General features: G+C 37.5%; 2 protein-coding genes across 3 annotated transcripts in view; one reads left to right on the top strand and one right to left on the bottom strand.

The window, feature by feature from the left end:
- The window catches only part of egr (eiger), a 26,076-nt gene extending 16,751 nt beyond the window's left edge, over nt 1-9,325 (top strand). The window contains exons 2-5 of the mRNA XM_065483446.1: nt 3,874-4,315; nt 6,281-6,685; nt 6,989-7,134; nt 8,679-9,325. Of these exons, the coding sequence (XP_065339518.1) occupies nt 3,874-4,315; nt 6,281-6,685; nt 6,989-7,134; nt 8,679-8,951 (1,266 nt within the window). The 3' untranslated portion in view covers nt 8,952-9,325. The remainder of the gene's footprint in view (nt 1-3,873; nt 4,316-6,280; nt 6,686-6,988; nt 7,135-8,678) is intronic.
- LOC135939188 (sphingomyelin phosphodiesterase) lies at nt 9,106-24,664 on the bottom strand. Of its 2 annotated transcripts, XM_065483431.1 has the most exons (10): nt 24,486-24,663; nt 19,023-19,381; nt 17,746-17,879; nt 15,925-16,320; nt 14,045-14,217; nt 13,366-13,728; nt 12,852-13,044; nt 12,602-12,786; nt 11,295-11,440; nt 9,106-9,568 (listed from the first exon to the last, which is right to left on the bottom strand). In XM_065483431.1, the coding sequence occupies exons 1-10, from the start codon at nt 24,500-24,502 to the stop codon at nt 9,549-9,551; spliced, it is 1,986 nt and encodes a 661-aa protein (XP_065339503.1). In that variant the 5' UTR covers nt 24,503-24,663; the 3' UTR covers nt 9,106-9,548. The 2 variants fall into 2 exon arrangements, with proteins under 2 accessions (XP_065339503.1, XP_065339496.1); XM_065483424.1 differs by lacking the exon at nt 9,106-9,568 and having other exon boundaries at nt 10,738-11,440; nt 24,486-24,664.
- Between the last annotated feature and the right edge of the window lie 1,679 nt (nt 24,665-26,343).

Consider the following 26,343-nt stretch of genomic DNA (forward strand, 5'->3'; position numbering starts at 1 on the left):
ATTCTGGCTTTAACTGAATCCTAAGGGATGATTCCATGCATTGGCAACAATAATTTTCTATAAATTTGCAACATCGTGTGTTTCTCATGCTGTTAAAATATTAAATTTGCCTAATTCAAGCTAATATTTGTTGTTTAAAAGCAACAACCGCAACCGTTTTAAATTGGAATGAATATAATAAGCAACGAGCAAACACAATTCGTGCAAATCATTTAGCTTGAGTAGAGAGAGAGCGCGAGTTGCAAAATTGCGAAACCCGAAATGGCAAAGGCGAAAAGAAGGTGTCTTATTCTGGCCTGGCGTACATGTAATTAATTAGCGAAAAACGCGCCGAGTGGAAAGTTGCAGGGCTGGATGGGAGGCGGCGGCGTCGGCGTCGGCGGCACCTGACCTTCCAAGGTCGCGGCAACAAAGGCCTCGAAAGTGGGTCACTCGCAGAATTTTATCCCGCGACGGAATCTGTCGATCCCTTCTTTCTGGCGCCACCCAGCTCTCTTTTCTCTCGAGTGCGTGCGAGAATACATGTATATAAATTGCTGGCTGCGCGGGTGAGTCATGCCCTCTCTCCATTTCCATCTCCCTTGCTTGGAGAGCGCGCCGGGGCCGAAAAGCAGCACTTGGCTAATAATTGCTGACCGCGAATCCTCCTGTCCCTTTCCAGCCCGTCGCACAGCAAATCTCGCCTGTCAAACACGATAAATCAGCTCTGCTATGCCTTACGTAATTCAGATCACGACCCGTGCGCGATTGAATACGTTTATCACGCAACAAAACATATTTGTAAATAGTGCAGCATTTTCTCTCCTTGAAATTTGATATCTTTGAGATGACAGTTTCGTCATTTGACCTATAAAACTAATTTTTCTTATGTAAATACGAATCATAAAATTCGGATTTTAATATAATTGCTTTGAAAACCTTTCGGCAAATTATTTAATTTCAAATTTTGAGAAAATCAATTTTTTAAATGCGGCAAATTGGTAAGAAATTAAATGGTGCTTAAATTGTAGAGTTCTCATTCTATAGCGTATTAAATTATACCTTAAAAATAATTCACATCTTATATTCAATCCATGAAAACGATCACATTAACTGGAAAAATATCAACTTTTGCTGCCGATTATTCATTTTAAAATTAAAACAGTAAAGAAAATTTTGAAAAATACACTCTTCGATCCTTTCTTTGAACCATGACCTAGGTCTAGACACAATTTCAGACCAATTAAAAGCCTAAAACCATTTTTTAGCTTTTTCAACACAAATTGTTGCATTTTTGCCAATATTGTAATCACCAAATCTCGCGATCTAGCCGTCCAAATTGCAAAAATTGCACACCGTTCGACTCGTCTTAACTTCCACTAACCAGCCAAATCGTTTAGGGGGTGGTTACCCCCATCCCCTTTCATCCCCATCGCTACAATTTTGATAAAAAGCGACCGCCGTTCATGGCGCCGTGCTCACTGTTGCATCTTTAGAGGTGTATAGCAACTTAGGGGTGGAAAGAAAACACCCCTAAACCCTTTAGCTACTCAAAAAAGATTAAGATGAGTCCAACGATGGGTAGTTTTTACAATTCTAATGGTTAAAACCCGAGATAAGGAGGTGCGAAAAACCCAAAAACACGAAAAAATAAAGTAATTGTTCAAATTTTGTTACTTTTGCACCTCCAAATCTCGGGTTCTAACCATCAGTATTGCACAAACTACCCACAGTTTGACTCTTCTAAACCTCCCCTAGATATTAAAAGGGTTTTAGGGGTAATCAACCCTCATCCCCTTCCACCCCACGCAGTACTGTAATGATAAAAATCACTTCTCTTGCACTTTCATAATCTTTATCACTGTCGTAAATTAATGAAAACCACCCCCAAAACCCATTGGCTATCTAGGGGTGGTTGAGACGAGTCAAACAGTGTTCAGTTTTTGTGATTCTGACGTCTCAAACCCGAGATTTGGCCATGACAATTTTGGCAAAAATTAAATTTTCTAAAATATTTGGTATTTTTGTCAAACCCTACTCTGAGGTTTTAACTGTCAGAATTGCAAAAACTGCGCACCGTTCGACTCGTCTTGACGTACCCTAGATAGCAAAAGGGTTTTGGGGATGATCAAACCTCATCCCTCTTCCACCCCGTGCATTGAAGAAGTGAATAAAATCGCGTCGTTTTGCATTTTCAGCCAATTTATTCACTGATCAGGTCTTTTAAATTAAAAAAATCAACCCTTAATTGCATTGGCTATCTAGAGGAGGTTTAGACGAGTCGAACGGTGTGCAGTTTTTGTAATTCTGATTGCTCAAACCCGAGATTTGGCAATTTTAATGTTGGGAAAAAAAAAATTTTTTAGTGCAAATAAATAATTGACTCAAATTTTTCTTAAATCTGTAAACGCACATGAAAAAATATATAAAAAATGTCTAAATTGCTGCAAAAAACATTTAAATTGTGGTGAATGGTGAAATGGCATAAAATTATTATCTGCAGGCAGCAGGAAGAGCAGACTCATTGTCGGTGCACGCGTTTTTTGTTATCAGCGCGCACTTAAGGCGAGGAATGCGTCCACTAACCACTTGTTTCCTCTTAATAGACGCTGGAATTTAAATTGGCCCTTGAGCAAAAAGGCGTAACAACAACTTCAAATACGACGAGAGTGTGTAAAGAGGCACGGAATCTCAGAACTGTCAATAATATATATGTAGTATAACTGATTAAATATATATATCTTTCTCGTTGGTGTGTTGCTGATACTCGCAGCAGAGGAATGTTGAAATTAGATTATGCTCTAATTGATATTGTAGCAAAACAATTGCTGACTGAGTAATTTCTCGTGTAAAACTACAAAGAGCAGAATAAATGCTTTAGATTTTAGATATGATAAAAAACTAGTTTGTAACTTTTATCGATTTAATGTGTGCCTTGAAAGATTTTCCTCGCAGTAGATTAGATATTTAAAATTAATTTATTAGAAATTCATAATTACTTCCTAGAAAATTCATTGCGAAATTAGATTCGTTTATTGGCAGATAATATTTAAATTGTGTTTTGCCTAAACAAAAACGCTGTCAACAAAGTTTAATCCCCAAAAATAAATACATCCAAGGAATTAATTAAAAAATCAAAAAAATTGTTTTGCGTCGTCTTTTAAATTAAAATGTGCTGCTTTTGGAGAAAACTAACCCTTCAGTTTGCTAGGAGAGGTAAAAACGAGTCCATTCTGATCTTTAGAATTCCCATAAATCTTTTGCAACATTTTTAAAAAATATTGTTTCAAAGTGGAATTTTTCTAAATGAAAAGGAAACGCCCCCTTTGAAATTTTTGCGCAGGTTCACAAATATCTTCAGTCTGCTTTTCAAAAATTGCACAAAAAATGCAGGTATTATTGGTGTTCATTTAATCGAGAGGAATAGCAAGCTCTAAGGGAGAGAACTGTTTTACTCTCAAAATTGTACAAAAACTCTTTGAAATTTGAAATCAATGAAAGATATAGGCATATTTGTGGTCTCGGCGCTCATAGAAAAATAAAAACAAAAAAGGCATGCATTTTCAAGCTTTTCAACGTCGTATTTTTCAGCGGGGGCCGGGGGTTGCAATCTGTGTTGGTTCCCGCCGGTCAGAATTCAATATGGCGTCGAAAGATGCAGGCCAATCAGGAGACAGTCCAGCGGCCAATCAGAAGCGTCGAAAAAGAGGCGTGCCGACCTAATAATTTCATTCCCGCGTGTTTTGTTTCATTTCCATTAGCCTGATGTGCCATCTAACGGTCGATTCGCCAAATACCGGGAAAAATTGAATTTTAACGGTTTTTCTAGAAATTTTACGAATTTTTTACAAAAATTTAATTTTAAATAATTACAAATTGTTCATTTGTTAACAGATGCAAGAAACATCGACTCCAGCCGCGTTGATCGGTACGAGCAGCAGCACAGAATCATTTAATCCTTATGACGCGATGGACGAAAACTCTGATGAATCCTACGACTACGGCGAGGATGAAAGCACCGACGACGACGACGACGAGGACAACACGCTGGACGACGGTGACGACGACGAGTCGAGCCGTCGGCGCCGCCGCGACGTGGAGATGGCGCCACCGGTGCGCGTAGCACGGTCGCAAGGGCCGCCGACTATTGATCGGACGTCCGACGGCGTGCCTGTGGTGTCCCTCTCGTACGAGCAGGTCAAGCAGATGAACCGCTCCGGACACCATCTGCGTCTCTACGACCAATTGGCAACGTCGCCACCCCTGCCGCCCACCGCCGACCCCATCCAGCTGCACCACCGCATCAGCCCCCTCTGGGAGTCGCCCAAGAACTACGGTGAGTTTAAAGACCTTCTTTTCCCGCCAAAACAATATTTACGAGAACTGCGCATGCGTCAGAGCTGGTTTGAGCACTTGCAGAGAGACCACCTGTACTAATGAATTCATGGTCACATCCAGCCAGCTCTGACGCATGCGTAGTTCTCGCAAATAGGTTCCTATTGTTTTGGCGGCAAAAAAAATTCGCACGTCGCGCTGGACTTTTTGGTCGGAAAAATATCTATTTTACCTAATTCGACCCCCAAGAATCGATTGGTGAGCTCAGAAACTGCGTCAAAATCGGTCTTTACAGAAAAACGCACGTTGCTTTGGCGCGCAAAACGTTTGAATCTTTTTTTATCGCTACTGCGCATGCGGCACCCCTCTGACGTCACAGCAATGCTTCGTGCTTTGCATTGGCTGGTGACTGAGTGAGAGAGCTGTGACGTCAGAGGGGGGACGCATGCGCAGTAGTGATAAAAAAGATTCAAACGTTTTGCGCGCCAAAGCAACGTGCGTTTTGCCTAGCGCCTCTGCTCGCACGTCACAAAACGTTTTTCGATCAAAAAATTATATACCCCACCTATTTCGACCCTCAGGAATCAATTAGAACATTACTTAAATAATTTATTTTAATTAAATTACTTATTTTGCTTATAAGAATAAACTCAAAATAAAAAAATTCTCAAATAAATGATTTCCCCTTCAATAGATTTATATTTTCTGAAACTCTCCGTCGATTTCACCACACGAGAGAGGCTATTAACTAACAAACGTCTCCTTTCAATCAGTTAAAAGAGTTAAAAGTGAAGATCGAGGAAAAATTTGGCACCGAATCCCGATTATTGACACTTCCTATTTACACAATTCCGTGAAGCGAATTTCGCGGTGAGCGAACGTGCCGATTTTAGCCAATTCGAAGCCATCTGCGTGCATTCCTCTCTCTTTTCCGCGAAAAAATCGGCTTGAGCGCGCGGCTGGCGCAATTAGCACCACTATTATTCTGCTGGCTGTTGTCGAGCGGCGGAGAACATCTGTTTACGTTTATAAAGAGTTTTAATTTCGCATGTAACGCCACTCGTCGTGCGTGACCTTTGGAATTTTTAATGGGGGCGAATCAATTCAGATGGCTGACTTCAAACAAGAAGAGAAATGCGCTTTTTCAGCTGTGCGACCTCTATTTCATTTCTTTAATTCAAAATATGCAAGTGCGAAATGACTTGTTATATTTTTTTTGGGGAGAAATACCTCGTAATTCCTTATCAATATTGTGTTTGCCAGAGGTGTTATCAAAGGGGCCATAAATCCTGTCGCTTGTCACCGTTTAATAGCACTGTAAATTCTTTCTGGCTGTCTCGTTTATGTCAAACAATTAATTGAGCAGCTGTTGTACAATACACAAAACGTTATAAATTCATTAGGAATTTTCTGTAAATTTTAAAAAATTCTTTTGGGTATGAGTTTGAATTTTTACCTCTTGATTCAAGTTTAAAACACTCTCAGAGGTTGAAAGGCTCCATTTCAGGGTTTAAAGCTTTAAAATTTGCTTCCTTTTTCCATTTAAAAAAATTAAAATAAAAAAAGAACCGGCCAGAATGTTGTTGCAAATTAAAAAAAAGGGAAAATGGAATTTTAAAAGTGAACGCAGTCTTCTCCCTTTGGTGATTTGAATCAAAATATTCATTTTAATATTTGTTTATTAAATTTTAAATGGTTCCTTTTATGAAAAACAATTTTAAAGCAGATTTTTATTTTTTTTCTAACAATAAACATCGATTTTATGGTTCAATATTTTTTCTGAGTTCCCAAATCGTCACGAGTTCAGCAAATAAGCAATCTAGAGCCTTTTTTAGATACAAAAACCGTCGAAATTGACTTTTAATTAATTTTTATGCATTGAAAATAATTTGAAATGAAGATGATCTTGTGAGCAAATTTAATTCAAGAAACAAAATTCGACTGAAATTTTACTCTTAATTTACAGAGCAAGACAAGAAGAAAAAGAAGGCGCCGAGCAGCAGCGGCAGCAGCAGCGGCGTCACGGCGTCGACGATCATGAATCGCCGTTCGCGGACGATGGACACTCCAGAAGAGGGCGGCGCCGTGTCGTTGGGGGCGTCGATGGCGCCGGGCGTGGTGCTGCGGGTGCTGCAGGACCGCGGCGGCCAGCACAACCCGCCGCAGGCCGCCGGAATCGCGCCGCCGACCATCGTGCGGCGGCCAGCAGGCGGCCTCGTGCGCTCCGCCGGCGCCGAGCAGCACGACAAGCGGCCCCGACGCAAGCACCAACCCCGCAGCGACGCCGGCGGCAACCACCACCCCTTCCGCGTCGCCGCACATTTCACTGCTGACTCGTCCATGTACACCCTCGCCCACCCCAATTACAAAGGTAAGCCAAAAATTTTGTTTTGCTTTTAAATTAAAATTTAATTAATTTTTTAACAATTTTTTTTAATATTTTGGTATTTTTAGCAATAAAAATTCATTAAATTATAAAAAATATTATTGTACCGGAACATTAACTGTCATTTAGAAATATTTAAATGGAAAACTTCTCTTTCGCTGTGGATAAAAATTTTTAAGCAATTCAATTTTTGCTTTAAAATGTTAAAAAAATGAGTATTTTCAAATTAACTTCAAAATTATCCCCAGAAAATGATTGAAAAGCAATTTCTGCGTTGTATAATTTCAGGAAATGGTCGTTTGAGGCATGCCGGCGTGTTTACCGACTGGAAGTCGGCTGATTTCATGGACGAACTGGCTCTGGAAAGGTACTTCAGCCTGAAGGACGGCATTCTTACCGTCAAGCTCGGCGGTCTCTACTACTTCTACTCGCAGGTGAGTCTCGTCGCGTTGCATATTTATTCCTCTTAATTAGCACCGCATTCTCATTATAACTGTTTGCCTCTGAGAGAGGAGTAACCTCTCAAAACAACTTTGGAGATAATTAAAACAGCCAATCAAACCTGCACTTGTTGCTTTGTCCTAAAATGAGCTTAATTAAAATCGCGTAATTAATTTTATTCAATAATATTTTTGCATTTTTAAAAAACGAACATGCTGTAGACTGAAACATCAATATAATTACCCTGACACCCCTCCCCTACCCCTTTTAAATTTAAAAGAAAGTGGAGGGAGAATTAACAGCTAATCACAACGCTTTTAATTTATTTAAAAATCAAGAGGGCCAAATAATCACACTTTTTCTCATTTGTTTTCACTATTGTTGTGATTTAATTGGACTCTTCCATGACCTGATTTTCACTTTTACCCTGAAAATAAGAAAATCGTCAAGGTAGCGGAAAAATTGTGCATTTTTGGACATCTTTAAAAAAAAACATTATTAAAAATTTATTTTTAAACTAAATTATATTATTTTTCCTTAAAGAATTTTAGGTAGAGCGTTTCCCTATCCCTGCTTATCTCTAAAATAAGTGGAGCAATAAGTGGGAAAAACAGCCAATCAGAGCAGAACTTTTTATGTTGTCCTAAAAATGAGCAAATTAAAACGCCAAAAATTGCCTAATTGATTTTATTAAATAAATGATTGTATTTTAAAAAAACCCACACATAATTTTTACCCTGAAACCACTCCCCTACTCCTTTTAAATTTAAAATGAAGTGAAAGCAGGGAGAACTAGCAGCCAATCACAACGCGTTTAGTTGATTTAAAAGTCTAAAAAAGGGCCAGAAAATCATATTTTCTCTTTTGTTTCCACTATTTTTGTGATTTTATGATTCCATGACCCGATGCTCACTTTTACCCTGGAAAAAAGAAAACGGAATAATTGTTTGACATTTTTTATTAAATTTATTTCAAAAGGAATTTTTATTTTATTATTTAATAGTAAATTTTAAACTAAAATATTTTATTTGTCCTTAAAGAATTTTAGGCAGCGTTCCCCTATCCCTCCTGAACTCTAAAGCAAGTAGAGGGGAGGTAAAAACAGCCAATCAGAGCAGAACTTTTAGTGTTTTTAAAAAAACGAGCCAATTAAAAACGTCAAAAATTTCCTAATTAATTTTATTAAATAAATATCTTTATAATTTACCCTGGTACCACTCCCCTACTTATTTTAAATTTAAAATTAAGTGGAGGGGAGAACTTAACAGCCAATCACAACGTTTTTGGTTGATTTAGAAGTCTAAAAGGGACAAAAAACCATACCTTCTCTTTTGTTTCCATTTATTGGACTCTACCATGACCTGATTTTCACTTCTACCCTGAAAATAATGAATAAAATGATTGCTGTTTATTATGCAATAGTTTTAAAGCAGGTTAATAAACGTCAAAGAATATTATTCGTTTTTAAAAATTGCAAAAATAACCCTTTTGCATGAATTTTCGAACATTCTAATTTGCAAATTTGTTCATTTTCCAGATTTACTACATCGAGGACCACGACACGAACGGCTACAACGTGTTCGTGAACAGCGAGGTGCGTCTGCAGTGCGTGACGACGACGCACAGCTCGACCAACGTGGTCAAGGTGAACACGTGCTACACCGGCGGGGTGCTGTACCTGCGCCCTGGCGACACCATCTTCCTCAGGGACATCGCCGGGCTGCGCTACTCGCTGTTCGAGCGCGAGAAGAGCTTCTTCGGCTTGTACCGCTTCGCCAACGCGCAGCCCCGACTCTCCTCGTCTTCCTAAAACTACCACACCCTCGCGAATCTCTAAAAACCTCCCCTAAATGAAATTGTTTTGCCTTCTCCCCGTTCGAAAATTAAAAGATCTCACCCCTGATTTCGAAATTAAGGAACTAACTAATTTTCATTTGTTGTATTTCATGCATTTTTTTTAAAGAAAAAGAAGGAATTTTTTTGTCGCCAGTGCCATCGTTTGTCGAATATTTTCTATTAAGTATTTATTCTTGTACCCTTTAATAATCTATGCAGGCTTTTTCGACTTTTTATTTGCAGCTGGATGGAAATAGAGCTGTGATGAAATGAAAATTTAGCGCCTGCGTGTGCAGTTTTGTATATACGTATTAATATTTAAATAAAGGTTTGCATACTTTATCATCAGTTCCACAGCAATTTTATTGATTTGGATCCTTTTTCTGATATTCAAATAATTAAAAATGAAAACTCTTGAATTTATTAATTAACAAGTTTATTAAAATGCCCATTATATTTTTAATTTTATGAAAAACAGCTGGGATAAATTAAATAGTCCATTTTTTGGTTGCTAGGGTTGGTTTCACCCGTTCCTCCTGCACCATTTGCGGCGGCAAAGCTGCCCGTCGAGTTAAGTCTTGACCAGATTTTCTGTGAAAAATTTTTTTTTAAGAAAATTACAGCCACCAACGGCAGACTAAGAAGAATTTAAGTGTTGAACACTCACCATCGTCGCCTTTAAGGGGTTTTAGCTCTAATTACATGCTTCATGCAATTTTAAATGAGCAATACACAGGAATTTTCTTTGAAATTAAATGCGAAATGTTAAAAAATACACCGGTTGTATAATCCCTTGGTGTTTGGAGCCGCCAACAGATGGCGCCACCGTATAGTTTCGAATTAAATTTGATTTTAAGGCTCTTCCGCTGTGATTTCTTCATTTAATTTGCTTTCTTTTGACGTGCGGAAAACTAAAATCGGTTAAGACAATCGCCGTAGAATTGCAAAAAAACATTTTTGAATATAAGATATTTTGCAACGTTTTTACGGCGAATGGCTCGACTGATTTTGGTTTTCAGCACGTCAAAAAAAAGCAAATTAAGTGAAGGATGCACAGTAGCAGGATTGAGTCTGAAATCGCAGCGGAAGTGGCTTAAAATTAAATTTATTACTAAAGTATTCAGTGGCGCCATCTCTTGGCAGCTTCGAACACTAAGGGCTTATAAAACTGAAGTATTTATATGAAATTAATAAACGCAAATATGAGCGTGCCCTTGTTTCCTTTACAACCACAGAAACCTTTAATTTGGTGACGAATTGTTTGATTTATTTGACACTTACAATTTTTTTTAATTCTAAAATTGATTTAATATTTAATTTATTAGCAAAAATATTTAAGTTTGAATAAATATTAATTTAGTGATTAGAAATTAGAAAGGGCGGTGAATTTAATAATTAATATTATAATATATATTTTTTCCAAAATAATTGAACTATTATTTTCTAACGGAAAATTTTTCCAGCAAAATTTAAAGGTTATTTTTGTAAATATTGTTAGTAAAAAGGCATTATTTGTCAAACAATAATGATTTTCCATCAAGCAAATAATGAATTTGTCTAAAGTCAAATATTTGTGGTGGTGATTTGTTGGAGATTTGAATGGTGGAAAATGAATGAAAGACATGCATCGTTTGTTTTTACGTCATGACAAAAAACAGTCGCTTTAATGTCAGATAGTCACAAGTAAATCAATGGTCCCATCCTGTATTTTGTCGTGGTGAGAGCTACATCAAAGAGAAAAATGCATTTTTTTTTTCTTAAAAAAACAGGCAGGTCTACTACGCAAGCAGCTTCATATTATTCTTTTGTTCGTTTAGCGACATCACAGTTTGCACAGCAGGACTTTCCACTCCAAGAAAGAGACACATTCCTCGAACTTACAATTAAAATAAATTAATTAAATTAAAATAAGCGAATTGAGCCACCGCGGACAAACGGACGGAATTTTTCCTTTTTTTAAAAAAAAAAATAATAAACACATAAAACATGCACTCGTGCGGAAATAAATTAAAAGCAGGCAGGCATTCTCTCTGTCTCATCTCCCATCCGGCATTTTTCCGTTCTGGGGGTAACTCGGCGGGGGTGGGGGGCACAGGGGGTCCAAAATGTAACGAGTTTCGCCGCTGCCAAGAGAAAAGATCCCTGACAGCCAAAAAGGCGCAAGAAAAACCCGTTTTGGATTCAAGGGGGGTTAATTTTGTTTATCCCCAGGCGGTGGAGATGCCGTTGGAGATGGTGCTGCCGATCCAGGAGAAGGAGGCGACGACGGAGGCGTAGGACACGGTGAGGCCGTTGTACAGCCACGAGCGCCACGTACCGCCCGTCTGGCTGTCGATGCGCGACTCGATCTCCTGGCAAAGGGAGCGCCGGTCGTGCGACCGTCCGCAACGCAAGTCGCACACCAGCCGCTTCCGGCACTCGGCGTCGCAGTTCGGACGCACCGGAGAATTCTTCCAGTAGTGCCTGAAATTCGGATTTAAAAAAAAAACGTGTTATTTAGAAAGTTTAACACATTTAACAGCATTTTAAATAATAATTTTAATTGTAATTTTTTTACAGTGACTCTTGATTAATTGATCAGTATTTTCATCACAACGTCGAAAAAAAATTACAAATATTAAAATTGCAAATAAACTTTTGATTCCTATTTTTTATTATTTATTTATTTATAAATTTCACCAAAGAAATTAGAAATTAGAGTTAAATTTGCAGCGTGTAAGTTTTAGATTTCAAAAAATTTTACTTATACGAAAAAAATTGGATTTTTCAAGTTTTGTTATTTTTGGCAACTCAAAATTTCGGGGGTTTTACCATCAGAATTGCGAAAACTACTCCCCTTTCGACCCGTCTCTGCTTCCCCTGACCAGCTGAAGGGTTTAGGGGTGCTCACCCTCCATCCCCAAGTAATATTTTTAAGCATGCCAAAATTTTATGACCAAAACTGTAGTAGTGGGGCTGAAAGGGGATGGGGGTGAGCACCCCCTAAACCCTTCAGCTGGTTAGGGGAGGTTGAGACGAGTCCAACGAGGGGTAGCTCTAGCAATTCTGATCGTTATAACCCGTGATTTGGAAAAGCAAAAAACACAAAAACACAAAAAATTATGTAATTATTCAATTTTTGTGATTTTTGCACCTCCAAATCTCGGGTTATAACCATCAGAATTGCTAGAACTACACCTCGTTGGACTCGTCTCAACCTCCCCTAACCAGCTGAAGGGTTTAAGGGTGCTTATCATCCACCACTAAGTTGCCATACACCTTTAAAAATGCAACAGTGAGCGCGGCGCCAGGAACGGCGGTCGCTTTTTATCAAAATTGAAGCAGTGGGGATGAAAGGGGATGGGGGTAAGCACCCCCTAATTACTTTGGCTGGTTAGTAGAGGTTAAGATGAGTCTAATGGTGGGTCGTTTTTGAAATTCTGATTGTTAGATCCCGAGATTTTGAGGTTCAAAAAACCCAAAAAATCAAAAAAATATGATTTTTGAAAAATAAAAAAATTTTCATTAATTTAAAATTGCCTTCTGCCCCATTTTCCTGTTTATAAAAACGCAACAAATTAACTTTTGTTCTATTTAATTTCTTCTAAATGAATTGATTGGAGTAAACGTAAATTTTGCACTGACTTGTAGTAGAGGTCGAACGCCTCCTGGTCGGAGGCGAACTGGTCGAGCAGCGTGGCCCACTCCTGCGGCGCCAGCGAGTTCATTTTGTACGCCGACTTGGCCGAGTACAGCTTGTACCAAATGGGGTAGTCGTACAGATTCGCGTCCTTCAGACTCATCACCCAGTTCTCGTGGTCCAGCACCGCCTAGAAAACGAAATAAAAGTATAATTTTCCAGCCTTTAAAACAAGAAAGTGACAGTTTAAATTACTCTGGTAGTGAGAGCGTGGTCGGCGTCGACGTAGTAGAGCCGGTATCCGGGGTTGAGGTCGTAGTAGGGCGTCACCGAAGGTCCGATGTAGGCGATTGAAGTGGCGCGTGACATGTCCGAGTTGTCGTAAAACAGCTCAAACTCGTCGTAATGCGTGTGTCCGAAGAACTGGGCCATGACGGTCGACTCGTATCTATGCAGAGGGAATAAATTTAAATATAAATTAGTCATAAATTATCACAGCTAGACGAGCAATAAATAAACCTCTGATTTTTGTCTGACCGGTGAATTAAATTATGTAATTTTTATTTCTCGATTGCGAAAATAGTAAATTTAAGAAATATTTGCTGAATAGAAATTTAATCAGCTTTCTAAATTTAGGCAGCTTTTGACGCTACTTTCAACTGGTGAATTTTAATGAGGCAAAACCCAGACCCATTTAAAAAATCTGCAATTTTTAAAAAAATAAAAAATTATTCAATTTAATAAACTCATTTTAAAATAAAAATCGAACCTGTTGATAATATTGTAGTAGTTCCTGCTCCAGACCTTGAGGCAGTCGGAGTGTCCGGGCGGAATGTGTCCGATGATGTGGACCTTCTCGTTGTTGATCTCGGCGGCCTGCAGCTCGTAGATGAGCCACTGCAGCTCGTGGCCGGGGTCGGTGCTGTTGAGCAGCAGCCACCAGTTCCTGTTGTTGCAGTTGTTCATGTTCATGGAGACGATGCGGAAGCCGGGCCGCACCAGCACCGAGTAGAAGGCGCCCCGGCGCACCGTTGGACTCGTGCTTGGCGGCAGCCACCGGCGCCACTGCGCGTCCATCTCCTCGTACAGCCACTCGATCGAGTAGTCCTTCTTCACGAACGGCGGCGGGTAGCTGAAATTCATGGTAGCAAAAAATTTAATGCAAATTTCTGTGAATGAATAGATATAATTTTTTTTAGCTAAAATCGATGGAGCCAGATTTCAGATTTAACTTAAAATTCCTAAATTCTTATCAAAGAACATGATGAAATTTCAATTTTAATGAATGAAGATTATATGTAAACCACCATGCAATTTTTTTTAAAAATTGAATTTTATTTAAATTAGATGAAAATAATTAAATAAAGCTAGATGAAAAAATGCGGTTAAAAACATTAATTAATTTATTAAGAAATATTAAAATTATAAAATACAAGTATTTGATTTACCTGTTGACAGGGACGCTTTCGTGGTTGCCGAGAGCTGGGAAAATGGGCACATTTGGAAAAGTGGTGCTCAGCTGCTCAACGGTTTGCTTGATGATGCTCAGGTTCTCATCGCGCGTCTGGTTCCACACGTCGTGCGGCGGCAGGTCGCCCGTCCACAAAATGTAGTCAATGTCCTGCACGAACAAGAGAATATTCATAATTAAATTTACTTGTCAGAGAATAATATGCTGATTTTCGCAATATAAGACATTTATACAATCTTCAGAGGTTGTACAAGATTTTTTACACTTTTATTATTCATTTTTTGGCTTATTAGTTATTTTTTTTTAAATTTATATCACAAGGAATTTCAAGATGCGGAGTTATCAGTCCCTTTTCATTAGGATTCTGGTGGACGCTTTCAACGATTGCTGCTGGTTCCAGATTCTCTGCAATTATGAATTTTCCAGACAGACAAAAAATGTTTTATTGTGATTTTTACGAAATTTGTTGTATTTTATGCATTTTTCCGAATTATGAATTATTTTATGGATATTTAAGTGTGTGAAGTGCATCTATTTTCCGACTGGTTCATGACAGGGAATTCGATTAATTAGTAATTATCTATGAACAGGCATAATTCTGAAAAATGTAACAATAAGTAGTCAACAAGAAAAGTCCAAAAATTATTAAAAATAAAAAATTTACTTGCTTAAAATATTTTTGAAGTGTAGCAAATGTACAAATGTTCCATGACAATTGTAAGCAGAAAATTTCAAAACAAATAAATGGATTTTTTAGTTTTCAAGGAGAATTGCATTTCAAATCTGGAAAAATTGGAATTTTTCAAATTTCGCTATTTTTGCAACTCCAAATCTCGGGTTCTTAAAATCAGAATAGCGAAAAATACCCTGCATTGGACTCGTCTCGACATCCCCTGACCAGCTGAAGGGTTCAGGGGTGTTCACCCTCCACCCCGAAGTTGCTACACTTCAAATTCCCGGGGAAAAAGTAATATATTTTATAAAGCTCTGAATTTTTGCATTAATTTGCATTCAATTTTAAAAATATTTTTCTGTGTTAGTTTTGAATGAAGGAACACGGTGTTGATTTAGAAAGGGTTTCCAATAGTAATAATATTTTTAAGCATTCCAAATTTTTTTTTACCAAAAATGTAGCGATGGGGTTGAAAGGGGATGGGGGTTATCACCCCCTAAATAGTTTAGCTGGTTAGTGGAGGTTGAGAAGAGCCCAACGGTGGGTAGTTTTTGCAATTCTGATGGTTAGAACCCGAGATTTTGAGGTGCAAATATAACAAAAATTTAATAATTACTTAAATTTTTCGTGTTTTTGAGTTTTTTGCACCTCTATATCTCGGGTTTTAACCATCAGAATTGCAAAAACTAGACACCGTTGGACTCGTCTTAATTTGTTCTAAGTAGCTTAAGTATTTAGGGGTGTTTGATCTCCACCCCTAAGTTGCCTTTCACCTTTAAAGATGCAACAGTGAGCGGTGCCAGGAACGGCGATAGCTTTTTATCAAAGTTGTAGCAATGGGGATGAAAGGGGATGGGGGTAAGCACCCCCTAAACACTTTGACCGGTTAGTGGAGGTTGAGGCGAGTCTAACGGTGGGTAGTTTTTACAAATCTGATGGTTAAAACTCGAGATTTAGAGGTGCAAAGATCCCAAAAAATCGAAAAATATCATTTTTTAATTTAGTTTTTTTTTTTTAAAAAAAATAGCACTACTATGAATGTTGTAGCGTTGCCGTATAAAATTTTATTGCGGCATTTTCCTGATGTTTTGCGCGAAATATGCTGAATTTTTGCAAATTGCAAAATTTGGAAACCCTGCTTTTATTTTAAGGGATGATTTTTTTATTCTAATTGAATTACTAACCGGATGAGTGGTCTTAATGTGCTCGAGCATGGAGTCGACGGTGCGTTTGGGGGTGTCGCACTTCCGGTAGTCGCCCCAGCGGCCGGCGGCGGCGGCCGGGGTGGCCGGGGGCCCGTTGGTGAGGCGGCAGCAGAGGGGCTCGTTGCAGTCGGCGTTGGAGCCCTCGTGGTAGTAAGGGTCGAAGTGCGTGTCCGACAAATGCAGCACCTTGAAGGTCGGGCTGCCCACCTTGGGTGGCGCCGGCGTCGGCGCCACCGGCGGCTTCGGCACCGGCGGGAAACTCACTTTCCACTCGTGGAACGGGTTGTACACGTCGCCGCACGCGTCGCCGATCACGAAGCCGCAGATCTCCTCCGGGCCCAGCGACAGACGCTGCAGCACGTACGTCACCTCACCCTGAAAAACGATTAATTAAAAAATTTGCTTTTTAATTTAAATTGTAAAAGTTGTAATAAGGTGTATATTTTTTTCTATCAAGAGCTTTTCTGGAAATTTAATGGCTTAAAGTGGAAACAATGAGACTTTTTTAAAATAATGAAATTAAATGGAAATTTAAGCCTAACCTTCCAAATTTTTCAAACACTTCTGACCAAACCAAAATTGCCTCAAAATCCAATTTTCCGAATTTTACCCCGTTACGCCCTCTTTGTTAGCAAAGGAAATTAATTGCTTCCGGAGCGAGAACAAATATGAAAATTTAATAGTGAGAAGATAAAAAAATATTACTATTGAGTCTTGAAAGCTATTTTTTATTTTATAAAAAAATGCAGATTTTCGAAAGGGGTGTGTGTTTGGCCTCATTAAAATTCACCAGTTGATAGTAGCGTCAAAAATTGGCTATTTTCAGAAAGCTGATTAAATTTCCAGTTTTTCCTATTGAGCACAAATTTCTCAAATTTACTATTTTCGCACAAAATTCGTCTGAAAATTTCAATTGGTCGTTCGAAAAGCTTTAAATTTTTTTGGGAAAAATCTAAATACCCAAAAATTAAGTTAATTTATTTAGAAAACCATCTCAGAAAAATTAATTTTTGGCAACAATCCTCTTTAGTTGCAACACAAAATCATCAAAGGAATAATAAATAAAGAAATAATTAATGTAAAATTTGCACCAAAAAACATGCAAGTCGGAATAATAAATATAATTTTCTTTAAATAGGTCAAGTTTAACTCGTGCATGCGTAACCTCGGCTTGACGGCCCAAAAGAATCTCACAATTAACTAAATAATTAGCCAACAGGAAGAGCAAGAGGAAACGGAAATCGCTTAATTAGTTACCTAAAACAAAGAAATTGTTTCAAATTTTGCGTGTGCTGTTATGTGTTTTACTGACCAATTAATAGAACAGTTGGAAGTTAAAATTAAGATCTTTAATTTTTTTAATTTTGCAAAAATTATTAATTTTTAACAGTCAAAATTTGAATATCTTCTTTAATAATATTAATTTAATTTTCAACAACATAAATAATTAATGAGTATAATCGCTTATCGTGTCGCTGTGCGCTAAATATACTTCTGATATTCATGGTTAATTTAATTCCGTAATGCAACAACAAACAAAAACATACCTCTTTCACACTGCATAATAAATAAATTCCTATACTCTTCTAATTAAGCAATTTAAATTCACAATAAACAAGACAAAATACACATCTTGTATTGCTCTAATTGCGCTTTTGAAAAAGGCTCGATTTCACAAGCCACAGTAATTCTATATAGTTAGTTGCCACAATTGCAGCTGATAAAGGAACAAGAAGTTTCTACATTACGCTTTATCAAGCGAGTGCGTGCTCATAAACATGTAACGCATTGATTACTCACGCCAAATAGTTCAGTAATTCCGTCGCAGACGCGCGGCGTGGACATCTTTAGTTTGATGCAGAAGTGTTTCGTCACTTGGATAATGTCTTCTTTCGTCTTGCCAGTGCGGATGTAGTGCTGAATAAAACTCACTCCTGCCGAGTTAAAAAATTCACAAATGTTAAATTCAACATTAAATTCTTACAGTCTTTCAATTGAATTATTTTATCTGGTAAAAGTTTCTCGAGTTCTAATACTTTTTTTATTTTTAATAATTTAATAACAAGATGATCTTTTTTCCTACAGTATGAAAATTAAAATTCCAAACTCTCCTGAGCTGATGTATGCTTCAAATAATTCTATGAGAAATACAACTACTTATATTTGTATATTAATTAATTAATTAATGATGCGCAGTTGTAAAAAAATAGCAAATAAATAAAGTTTTGTTTAAAATTTATTTCAAATAAGAGGATTAAACCAAAATTTTAAATTTTGTGTTGGAAAACTTTTTAAAACTATAATTATTACAAAGCTTTTTTTAGTTGTAGTTAAAATATTAATTCAGGACAAGAGTTGAACTCTATTTTTTTTTCTTCTAGACGAAAAAAGGGCCAATTAAATCTTTTGTAAGAGAAATCTAGCAATAAAATTATTTATAAAATGGATAAAACTGAATCAGGACCAATAAATATATTAAATTTCAAATTTTTGCAAATTTCTCAGTTGTCAAATGAATTTGTGCTTGATTTCAGTTCCTGTCTTCGCTACTTAATTAACGAAAGGAGAATAATAATTACTTCCTCTTGGCGAAATCTGAATTTTAACTGAAACATTAACTAAATACAAAATTATTCTATTAATGTTTGTTAAATTTGATAAATTTTTTTAAGATTTTATTAAACAAAAAATTGTTCGTATCACCGTGCTTTTTAAAATATTTTGGAATTTTGTTTAATTTTAAATCCTTTCTACTTGCAAATATAATTTAAATTATTTATTTCACTTTCAGCGTCAACTGGATATCTGTTTAAAAGATTTAATCAAATTTTTGGTTCTTTGGTTTGGGTTAATATTCTCTCTATAGCTCAAAAATTAATTACAATAAAATAAAAGCCATGAATTCAATGCTAAAAGGACAAAAAACAAACAATTAAAATAAATTCCTCATTATTTGAAAGCAGAGAAGGAAATGGACGGCAATTTTCTTCGTGTGTGTGTGTGTGTTTACACAATTAAAAATAAACATAAATAACAGTAGCCTTGCATTTGCTCGGTTAATTTGAGGGTTAACTCACCGGCGCGGCAGGCGGTGCACGAGACCTTGGACATGACGGAGGTCTCCACCTCCTGGACGACCTGCTGCAGGTTGAGCAGCCGCAGCGCCTTGTCCACCAGCGGCGGCATGTTGAGCCTGCGGGCCAGCTTTCGCAGCCTCCGCAGCGCCTCCGTCCCGTTGAATCTGGCGTTGAGGATGGTGCGGTTCAGCCTGCCGCCCTCCAGCACCACGCTCGGCTCGCGCACCGACCCGAAAGACGCCTCCGGGGGCAGCACGTGCGTCCAGTTCCGCGGACTCAGCACCGGCTGCTCCTCGTCGCCGTCCGGCACCGCCGGCGCCGCACAGCTCGCGCCCAGCAGCGCCAACAACACCAAAACCCTGCGAAAATAAATTTGGAATGTTAATTAAATTGGCAAAAAATCATTATAAAATATTTTAGAATTTAAAAACATTCATTTCGCGCTTACGTGGGGGTGGAGGGTGGGGTAATAATTAAAATAATCAGCGGAGGGCTGAAAGGGGCGTCAAAAAATCGTGAAAAGTGGCCCTGGGACCGATCTCAGAGTGGGGTACCCTGAAAAAGGTCGTCAGGGTACGTCAAGTGGTAGAGCTTGGTGAGACCTTTCGTTTAAGACTTTGTGACATGAAATCCATCAACCCGTTGAATTTTAAGAAAAATAAAACTTTTATGAGCCAAAGGCGAAAAAACTGAAAAAATCGAATTTCATTTTTTTAAGGGCGGGAACAACTTCAAAATCGGTCTCTAGACCAACATCGAGCCTGCGTGGGCGATGGGACAGTAAACATCGCAATATGGATCCCCGTGCGGGAAAAGTTGCGAATTTTCAATTCCAATTTTGAGAATGTCCAAAAACCACGTTTTTCGAGGTCCATAACCTATCTAGTCCCTCAATTTTCCAGATAAATGGACAAATTTGGTGTCAAAAGACGCGTAATTGAATGATTTAGAGGTCCTGTATTTTAGATTTTTGAATTTTTATCCTGACGGATGTAAACACGGGTCGAAAAAGTCGCAAAAAACGCATAATTTCACTTTAAAAATAAATTGTACGAATTTTTTAATAAAATATACCCCAAAAATTATATTCATTCGATACCTAACCGAGAGGGCAAGACGGCATTACCGGAACAACATTTATTTGCTCATGGTGTAAGAATTTTTGAAATTTGGAGCTTTTCCGAAACTATCACCTTCAAAAAATCGCAGTAATTCGAAAAACAGTCCAAATTTGGAAAACCACACACGGGAGGACGTGCCCAATCAGGTGGCGTAAAATGGTGCCAGTAACATTACCCTCCGGCCCATAGGGCCCACACTGGGCCCCGAAAACCAAAATTATGTAATGTCACATTGAACGTTTTTTCACATTAAAAAATTCATAACTCGGCTCCTATGGGTCGCAGAGCAAAAAATACAAAGTTCATTGGACTCGTGCTGCCATGGACCAAATTCCAGGGCCCATTCACCCCCTTAACCCCAATAACTGCGCAAAAAGCCCATTTTTCTTCTGATTTTTCCTTTTTTTATTCCTTTAAATTGACTCTTGGCCAGGTTTGGCGCCAAAATTCGCATTTTTGGCATTGTTTACGCGGGAAGATAAGAAAGTCAGCTACAACTTTTTCCAAAAAATCTGCCACGCAACGGTTTAACATTAGAAACTTTAATTATTTATTTTAAATTATTATTTTATATTTAAAAAAATTAAAATTTCAAGATAATTTGATTACTATAATTGTAAGAAACTCTGGTTGTTTTAATTTGTCAGGGGAAAAAACAAGACAGGGTTAATATTTATGTTGTCTGACTCATAATCGTTTAATAAATTTAAATTCCATTTTATAAGTTTTTCTAGCTTTGTGTCCGTTTAATTTTGTTGTCACTAAAATTTCAAAACTTTTAGTTTCAACGTTGACATGCACCCCCATCAGTTCTTAACCAAAATTTAAATTAAAGAACCCCAAAAAGAGGAAATAAAATGAAATTTCTCCGGTGAAGCAATGAGACGCAATAAAAGCAGATGGTAATTGTGATTGTGAGCAGACAAGACGACGGCGAAAGCGCAGAGAGAAATGAAGAAAGAAAGAAGAACCAATTTTCCTTTTCGTCGCCCTTAAAATACATAAATAATTTGAGTGGCGCGGCGGTGCCGAGAGTTTCTCCTTGAGGTCGATCGTTTCGTGTAATTGTGCCAGTTCGATTCTCCGCGGCGAAATATAAAAAGAGATAAAATAATAATCGAGGATATGAAGGGAAGAGCAAACGCGCGCGCGCGATTGCAATCAGCCGGTGCAGCAGCAGCTTCCGCGTCGTTTCCATGTCAGTGTGTCAGCGGCGTGCAGAAAACACAGATTTGAAAAGGGAATGTACACACACACACACACACACACACACACACACACACACACACACACACACACACACACACACACACACACTCCGTGCGGACAGATAAATCGTCTGATGACACGTTGCCAAGGCGGAATTGGCAAAAAATAATGTGTACTCAGCCGACGACCTCGACGGACAAGGACTGAAAAGGAGACGCCGCTGCATTTTAATTCCGGGATGATACTTTTATTATTTTTACTAGTTTTTACGTGTCTAAAATATTCTATACAATTCTGATAGTGATTTAAAACAATAATAAATAAGAAAATCTGCAAAATTGAAAATATTTCGCAGTTTGTTTAATTTAAAACTCATTTCAGTGGTTTTTTAGGAATGGAAAAGGCAATTAATACCAAAATTACTGTCTCCCTAATTCGTATAAAAGTCGCTTATCATGTTTTTAAACTTAAACAATTTGTTGAATTTTATAAAATTAACACCCTCGTCACCATTTTATTTCTTGGTTCAATTAAAATTAATTTTCTACGTTTGTTCAGAACAAAATTAAAAATACATCTACTTTGAATTATTAAACATTCACCAATTTAAATTAATTTTAAAGGACTTACAAGAAAATGCAGTCAATTACCGGCTCTGCAGAGCTATAAAATTAATTGAATTGTTTAAAAAATGAATTAATTGTTCAGGATTATTTTTCTATACATTTTTTATTAATTTACAAGCGATATTAATGATTTTTATAAGTTAAATTATTCTATATTGGCAATTTTCCGTCTCCATGAATTTAAAAAAAAATGTTACTCGTAGTTTTTGTTCATTTTTGTCAATTCAATGAGAAAACTTTTCAATTAAAAAGGTTAGTCGGCACTTCATTTCTATTTATATCCAGAGTTTTTATCGCATTTAAAATTAGTTTTCAAGAGTTTAAAAAATTATTTATAGTTGAATTTCCAGCGGGGTCCAGATTCTTGCGACGCGCAGATATGGCGTCCGGTGGAGCATGGCGTGAAAAAACGATCACGTAAAAATGCGCGAAGAGAACCAAGTTTTAGTCAATATTGTGACGTATAATTTGCATTACTCTTAACTAATGGTGTCTCTTGGATTGTAAAAACAAACTCAATCCAAAGAGAGCTTTTTGTTTCCCACATTCAGACGAAATCTTGGATCTGCGCACTGCGAACCAATTTTATCGCACATCTGGACCCCGCTGTTGAATTTTTTACAATTTGTTTAAAAATTTACTCTTTTGGAAAGATTTCGACTTGAGGCATCTTTTTAACAAATCAAAAGTTGCATGAAATTTCATTTGTTTTAAGCAAAGCGCCTCTATACCTGATTATTTTGCGTATTAATTTTTAGATTTTTTAATTTAGAGAAATCAAAATAACTTGCATTAATTTTTAAGCTTTAAAACAAACATATGCTCATTCAATTTAAATAAAACAAATTTACCGACGTTAAGATAAAATATGAAACTAAATTTAAATAAAAAATTGAATAATCACAAAAATTAAATCTTCAACACCATTAAATTAAAATTAAAATAACAATGTTTATAAGTTTATTCAAAATTTAATTGTGTCTGACAAACAAATGTTCTAAAAATAAAATAATTTGCTTAGGATTATTGTTCTGTACATTTTTAATTATTGTTCTTGAGATATTATTGTTTTTTAAATAAAAGACTATTTATAGGCAAATTTCCTTCTCCTTGAATGAAAAAAAAATATTTCTCATCATTTTTTCCTAATTCATAACCGTTAAAAGCGAAACTTTCGAATTTAAAAAAATAATCGGCACTTAAATTCTTGTTATATTTAATTTTTCTTGGATTTAAAATTATGTTTCCAGAAGTTTAGAAATTTTAGTTTCAAATTCCTTTTTTAACATGCTTGAAATTTAATTTGTTTTGAGCAAAATGCCTGCTGTTTTAATTTTAGAGGTAGTTCGAAAATAATATTAAGCATTACTATCAATACATCTGTGAACTGTGAACTTTATGATTAAAACTAATTAAAAGCAGAGCAGAGAAATAGATATATAAATTTTTGGTAAAATGTGAAAATAAATAAGAAAATCGAATAATAATAAAAAATAATATCTTCAAGACCATCATGTTAAAATACAATAGAAATAATTTCCAAATTTATTCAGTGTTACTCGTGTCTGTGAAAGGAGCAGCCGTCGGCGTGTTGGAAAAATAAAAAAACGTCACGTGTACACTCTGCTCTCGAATGAATGTGTGTGTGTGTCATCGCGTTGTTTAGTTTTCGTTTTCTGGGCGCGGAGAAGCGGAGGAGAAGAATGAGGAGCGCGGCGAACGGATGTAACGGGACGCGCGGGCTCACTGTTATCGTACGGCCGCGTGTGCTGTGCACTGCACAGCTGCCGCGTGAATACCAAATTTGGCAAAAAAAGGGCCGACGGACGACGGCGAGAGTGGAAAAAAATCGGCGAAAACTGGCTACACAAGGCCGACGTGACTGGCGAAGCCAGTTTTTTTTTATATAAGTCTGGAATCAGGAGATGAGGATGCAGTTACGAGCTTTTGTTATGTAGCAATTCAAAGCGAAAAAGTTAACCGTGAAACCTTCTATTTAATTGTAACGGATGATCCAATAGAAGATTAAATTTAAAAATAATTTACAATAATTGGGGCATGAATAAATTATTCCTGTGTATTTATTGGTACAACAGGAATTGAGAATGAAGGCCAATAAAATCCATTTCCTAGACACCCTGATTCCATAATAATGACTCAACCTTTTCTTGGCAAGAGAAGAGAAAAAAAATCAGAGGGAATGCGAGCGATCGGACTGATGAGCGCCCGTCCGCCGCGAATTGAGGTCAATAAACGAGACCTGCGAGCGCGTCCAGCCGCCGCCGCTGCTTTGTGAACCAGGGCAGCAGGAAAAGCCGCTCCTTTTCTACAATTTTCTCTCCGTTTCCCGTCAAAACCAATTTAAAAATTTAAAATAACTGGTCTTGCGTAATTTTCTCTTAAAAAAAAAATAAATGACGGGATGGGTCGCGGACGTCACCGAGGGTCACGCCGCGCGATTAGGCAATTTAATTTTTTTTTTCATTCCGAGAAATAAGAAAACAAACCTGACGAGCGGCTGCATCTTCTGTTTCTCTGCGCCGAGGGTTGACACGAAGGGTGCGCTCTCAGATTTCCATTGTCGGCAGCGTCCGATTGGTACAAGTCGCGTGGAAATTAAGAAAAGGAGAAACCAAAAGGAAGAGAAGAAGAGAGCGCGAGCAAGAAGTGTTACGGCCCGACACTCCTCTCGAGCCTCGCCAGCACTAACTGAATTGAATAATAATAATCTCCGCCGCGGCTTCTTCGCCGCGTGTCGCAGTCCAGTTCCAGAGAATGCCGCCGGCGGCAGCACACTGCCCTTCACCGAATAATTTTTGTAGACACCTCCAGATGATGTGTCATTCATTACGGAGGTTTGAGACTTTAAAGAGGAATGATAGTTATTTTTCCGCAAAATCATTTAACACGCAAACAGACGAGGTCTTAAGAATCATGTACAGTTAAAAAATAGAGAGAAAGCGCCGTGAATTTCCGAGAAAAACGGCCTAAAAAATAGCATTGTTTTAAGTGGAGAAATCTCAAGGGAATTTTGCAATCGCGATTTTCTCTGAAATTTCGCATTTCCCCAAAGAAAGAATCACACAGTCAGATAGATCTCAATCAGAGGATCCAAAATCATGTGAGAAAACATGGTCAAGCCTTGGAAATTTCAGAGAAAACTGGCGAAAAACATCTGATTGGCCAATAGAGGGGGCGTGGCACGCCCTTTTGCACTGTCGCTTCTCGCTTTGATACAGAAGGTGTCTAATTTCGTTTAATCATGAATTTAATTACGTTTTTATTATCAGAAAAAGTTGAATTTTCACTCGTGGTAAGCAATCAATCAGTCTTTGCAAATTATTATATTTTCTTTGATTTATGCGGAGTCTCTGATAGCCATAAGGGTCCAAGTTTACCTTTCAAAATCATGTAAAACGAAAAAAATAATATTTCTGACATGATTCTCGAATAGATTAACTTAATTTTGGGTATTTCGGTTCTTCCCAAAATGTTTGAAGGTTCTATAACGGACACTTAACATTTTCTGATGTGCGTAAATACATAGTAAATATGATGAGGGAAATTTGCCCGATATGAAAAAAACTGGAAATTTAATCAGCTCTCTAAATATAGACAGTTTTTTACGCTTGTATCAACTGGTGAATTTTAATGAAGCCAAACAGAGACCCTTTTCGAAATTCTGCCAGTTTTTGATGAATTAAAAAATAAATTTTAAGACTCAAAAGTACAATTTTTTTATCTTCTCACTATTAATGAAGTTTCATAATTTTCCCACACCGGAAGCCATTAATTTCCTTTGCTCAAAAAAGGAGGCGTAACCAGTAAATTTCGACAAATTGGCTTTTGGGGCACTTTTGGTCAGAAGGACATGGCAAAAATTGGTCGATTAGGGTTAACTTTTTATGCATTATCATTTTTTTGTAATCATTCTACTTTATCATGATAATAAACAGAAAGATTATATTTCCTGAAGTTCAGCTATGTAGGCAACTTGACTGACACTACACGAGAAACTTTAGGGGTTGATTAATTGAATTTACATCGTTAAAGTAAGCCACTTAAAAGAGTTACAAGACTACACTAATTATGTTTTGAATACAGTCCCGACTTACTTAAGGCTATTTCATTTGCAGCAAAACATGCTCGAGATATGCACGTTTAGCAATAGGTGCATGGAGTAGGTGAGATCGGCGAAAATGGTGAGGCCGCGCGCAAGGAAAGTGCTGCTTCCCTCGCGCTTTGCCACTCTTGCGGTGCCAGTGGATTTTGCTGCTGGTGATTTTTTTTTAACTGCGGGCTCAGCGAATGCAAATGGCCCTTCTTTGCTTGGTGTTTTTTTATTACAGTTCGTTTTGTAGTCCA

Source organism: Cloeon dipterum, chromosome 1 (assembly GCF_949628265.1).
Source record: "Cloeon dipterum chromosome 1, ieCloDipt1.1, whole genome shotgun sequence".
NCBI classification, from domain to species: Eukaryota; Metazoa; Arthropoda; class Insecta; order Ephemeroptera; family Baetidae; genus Cloeon; species Cloeon dipterum.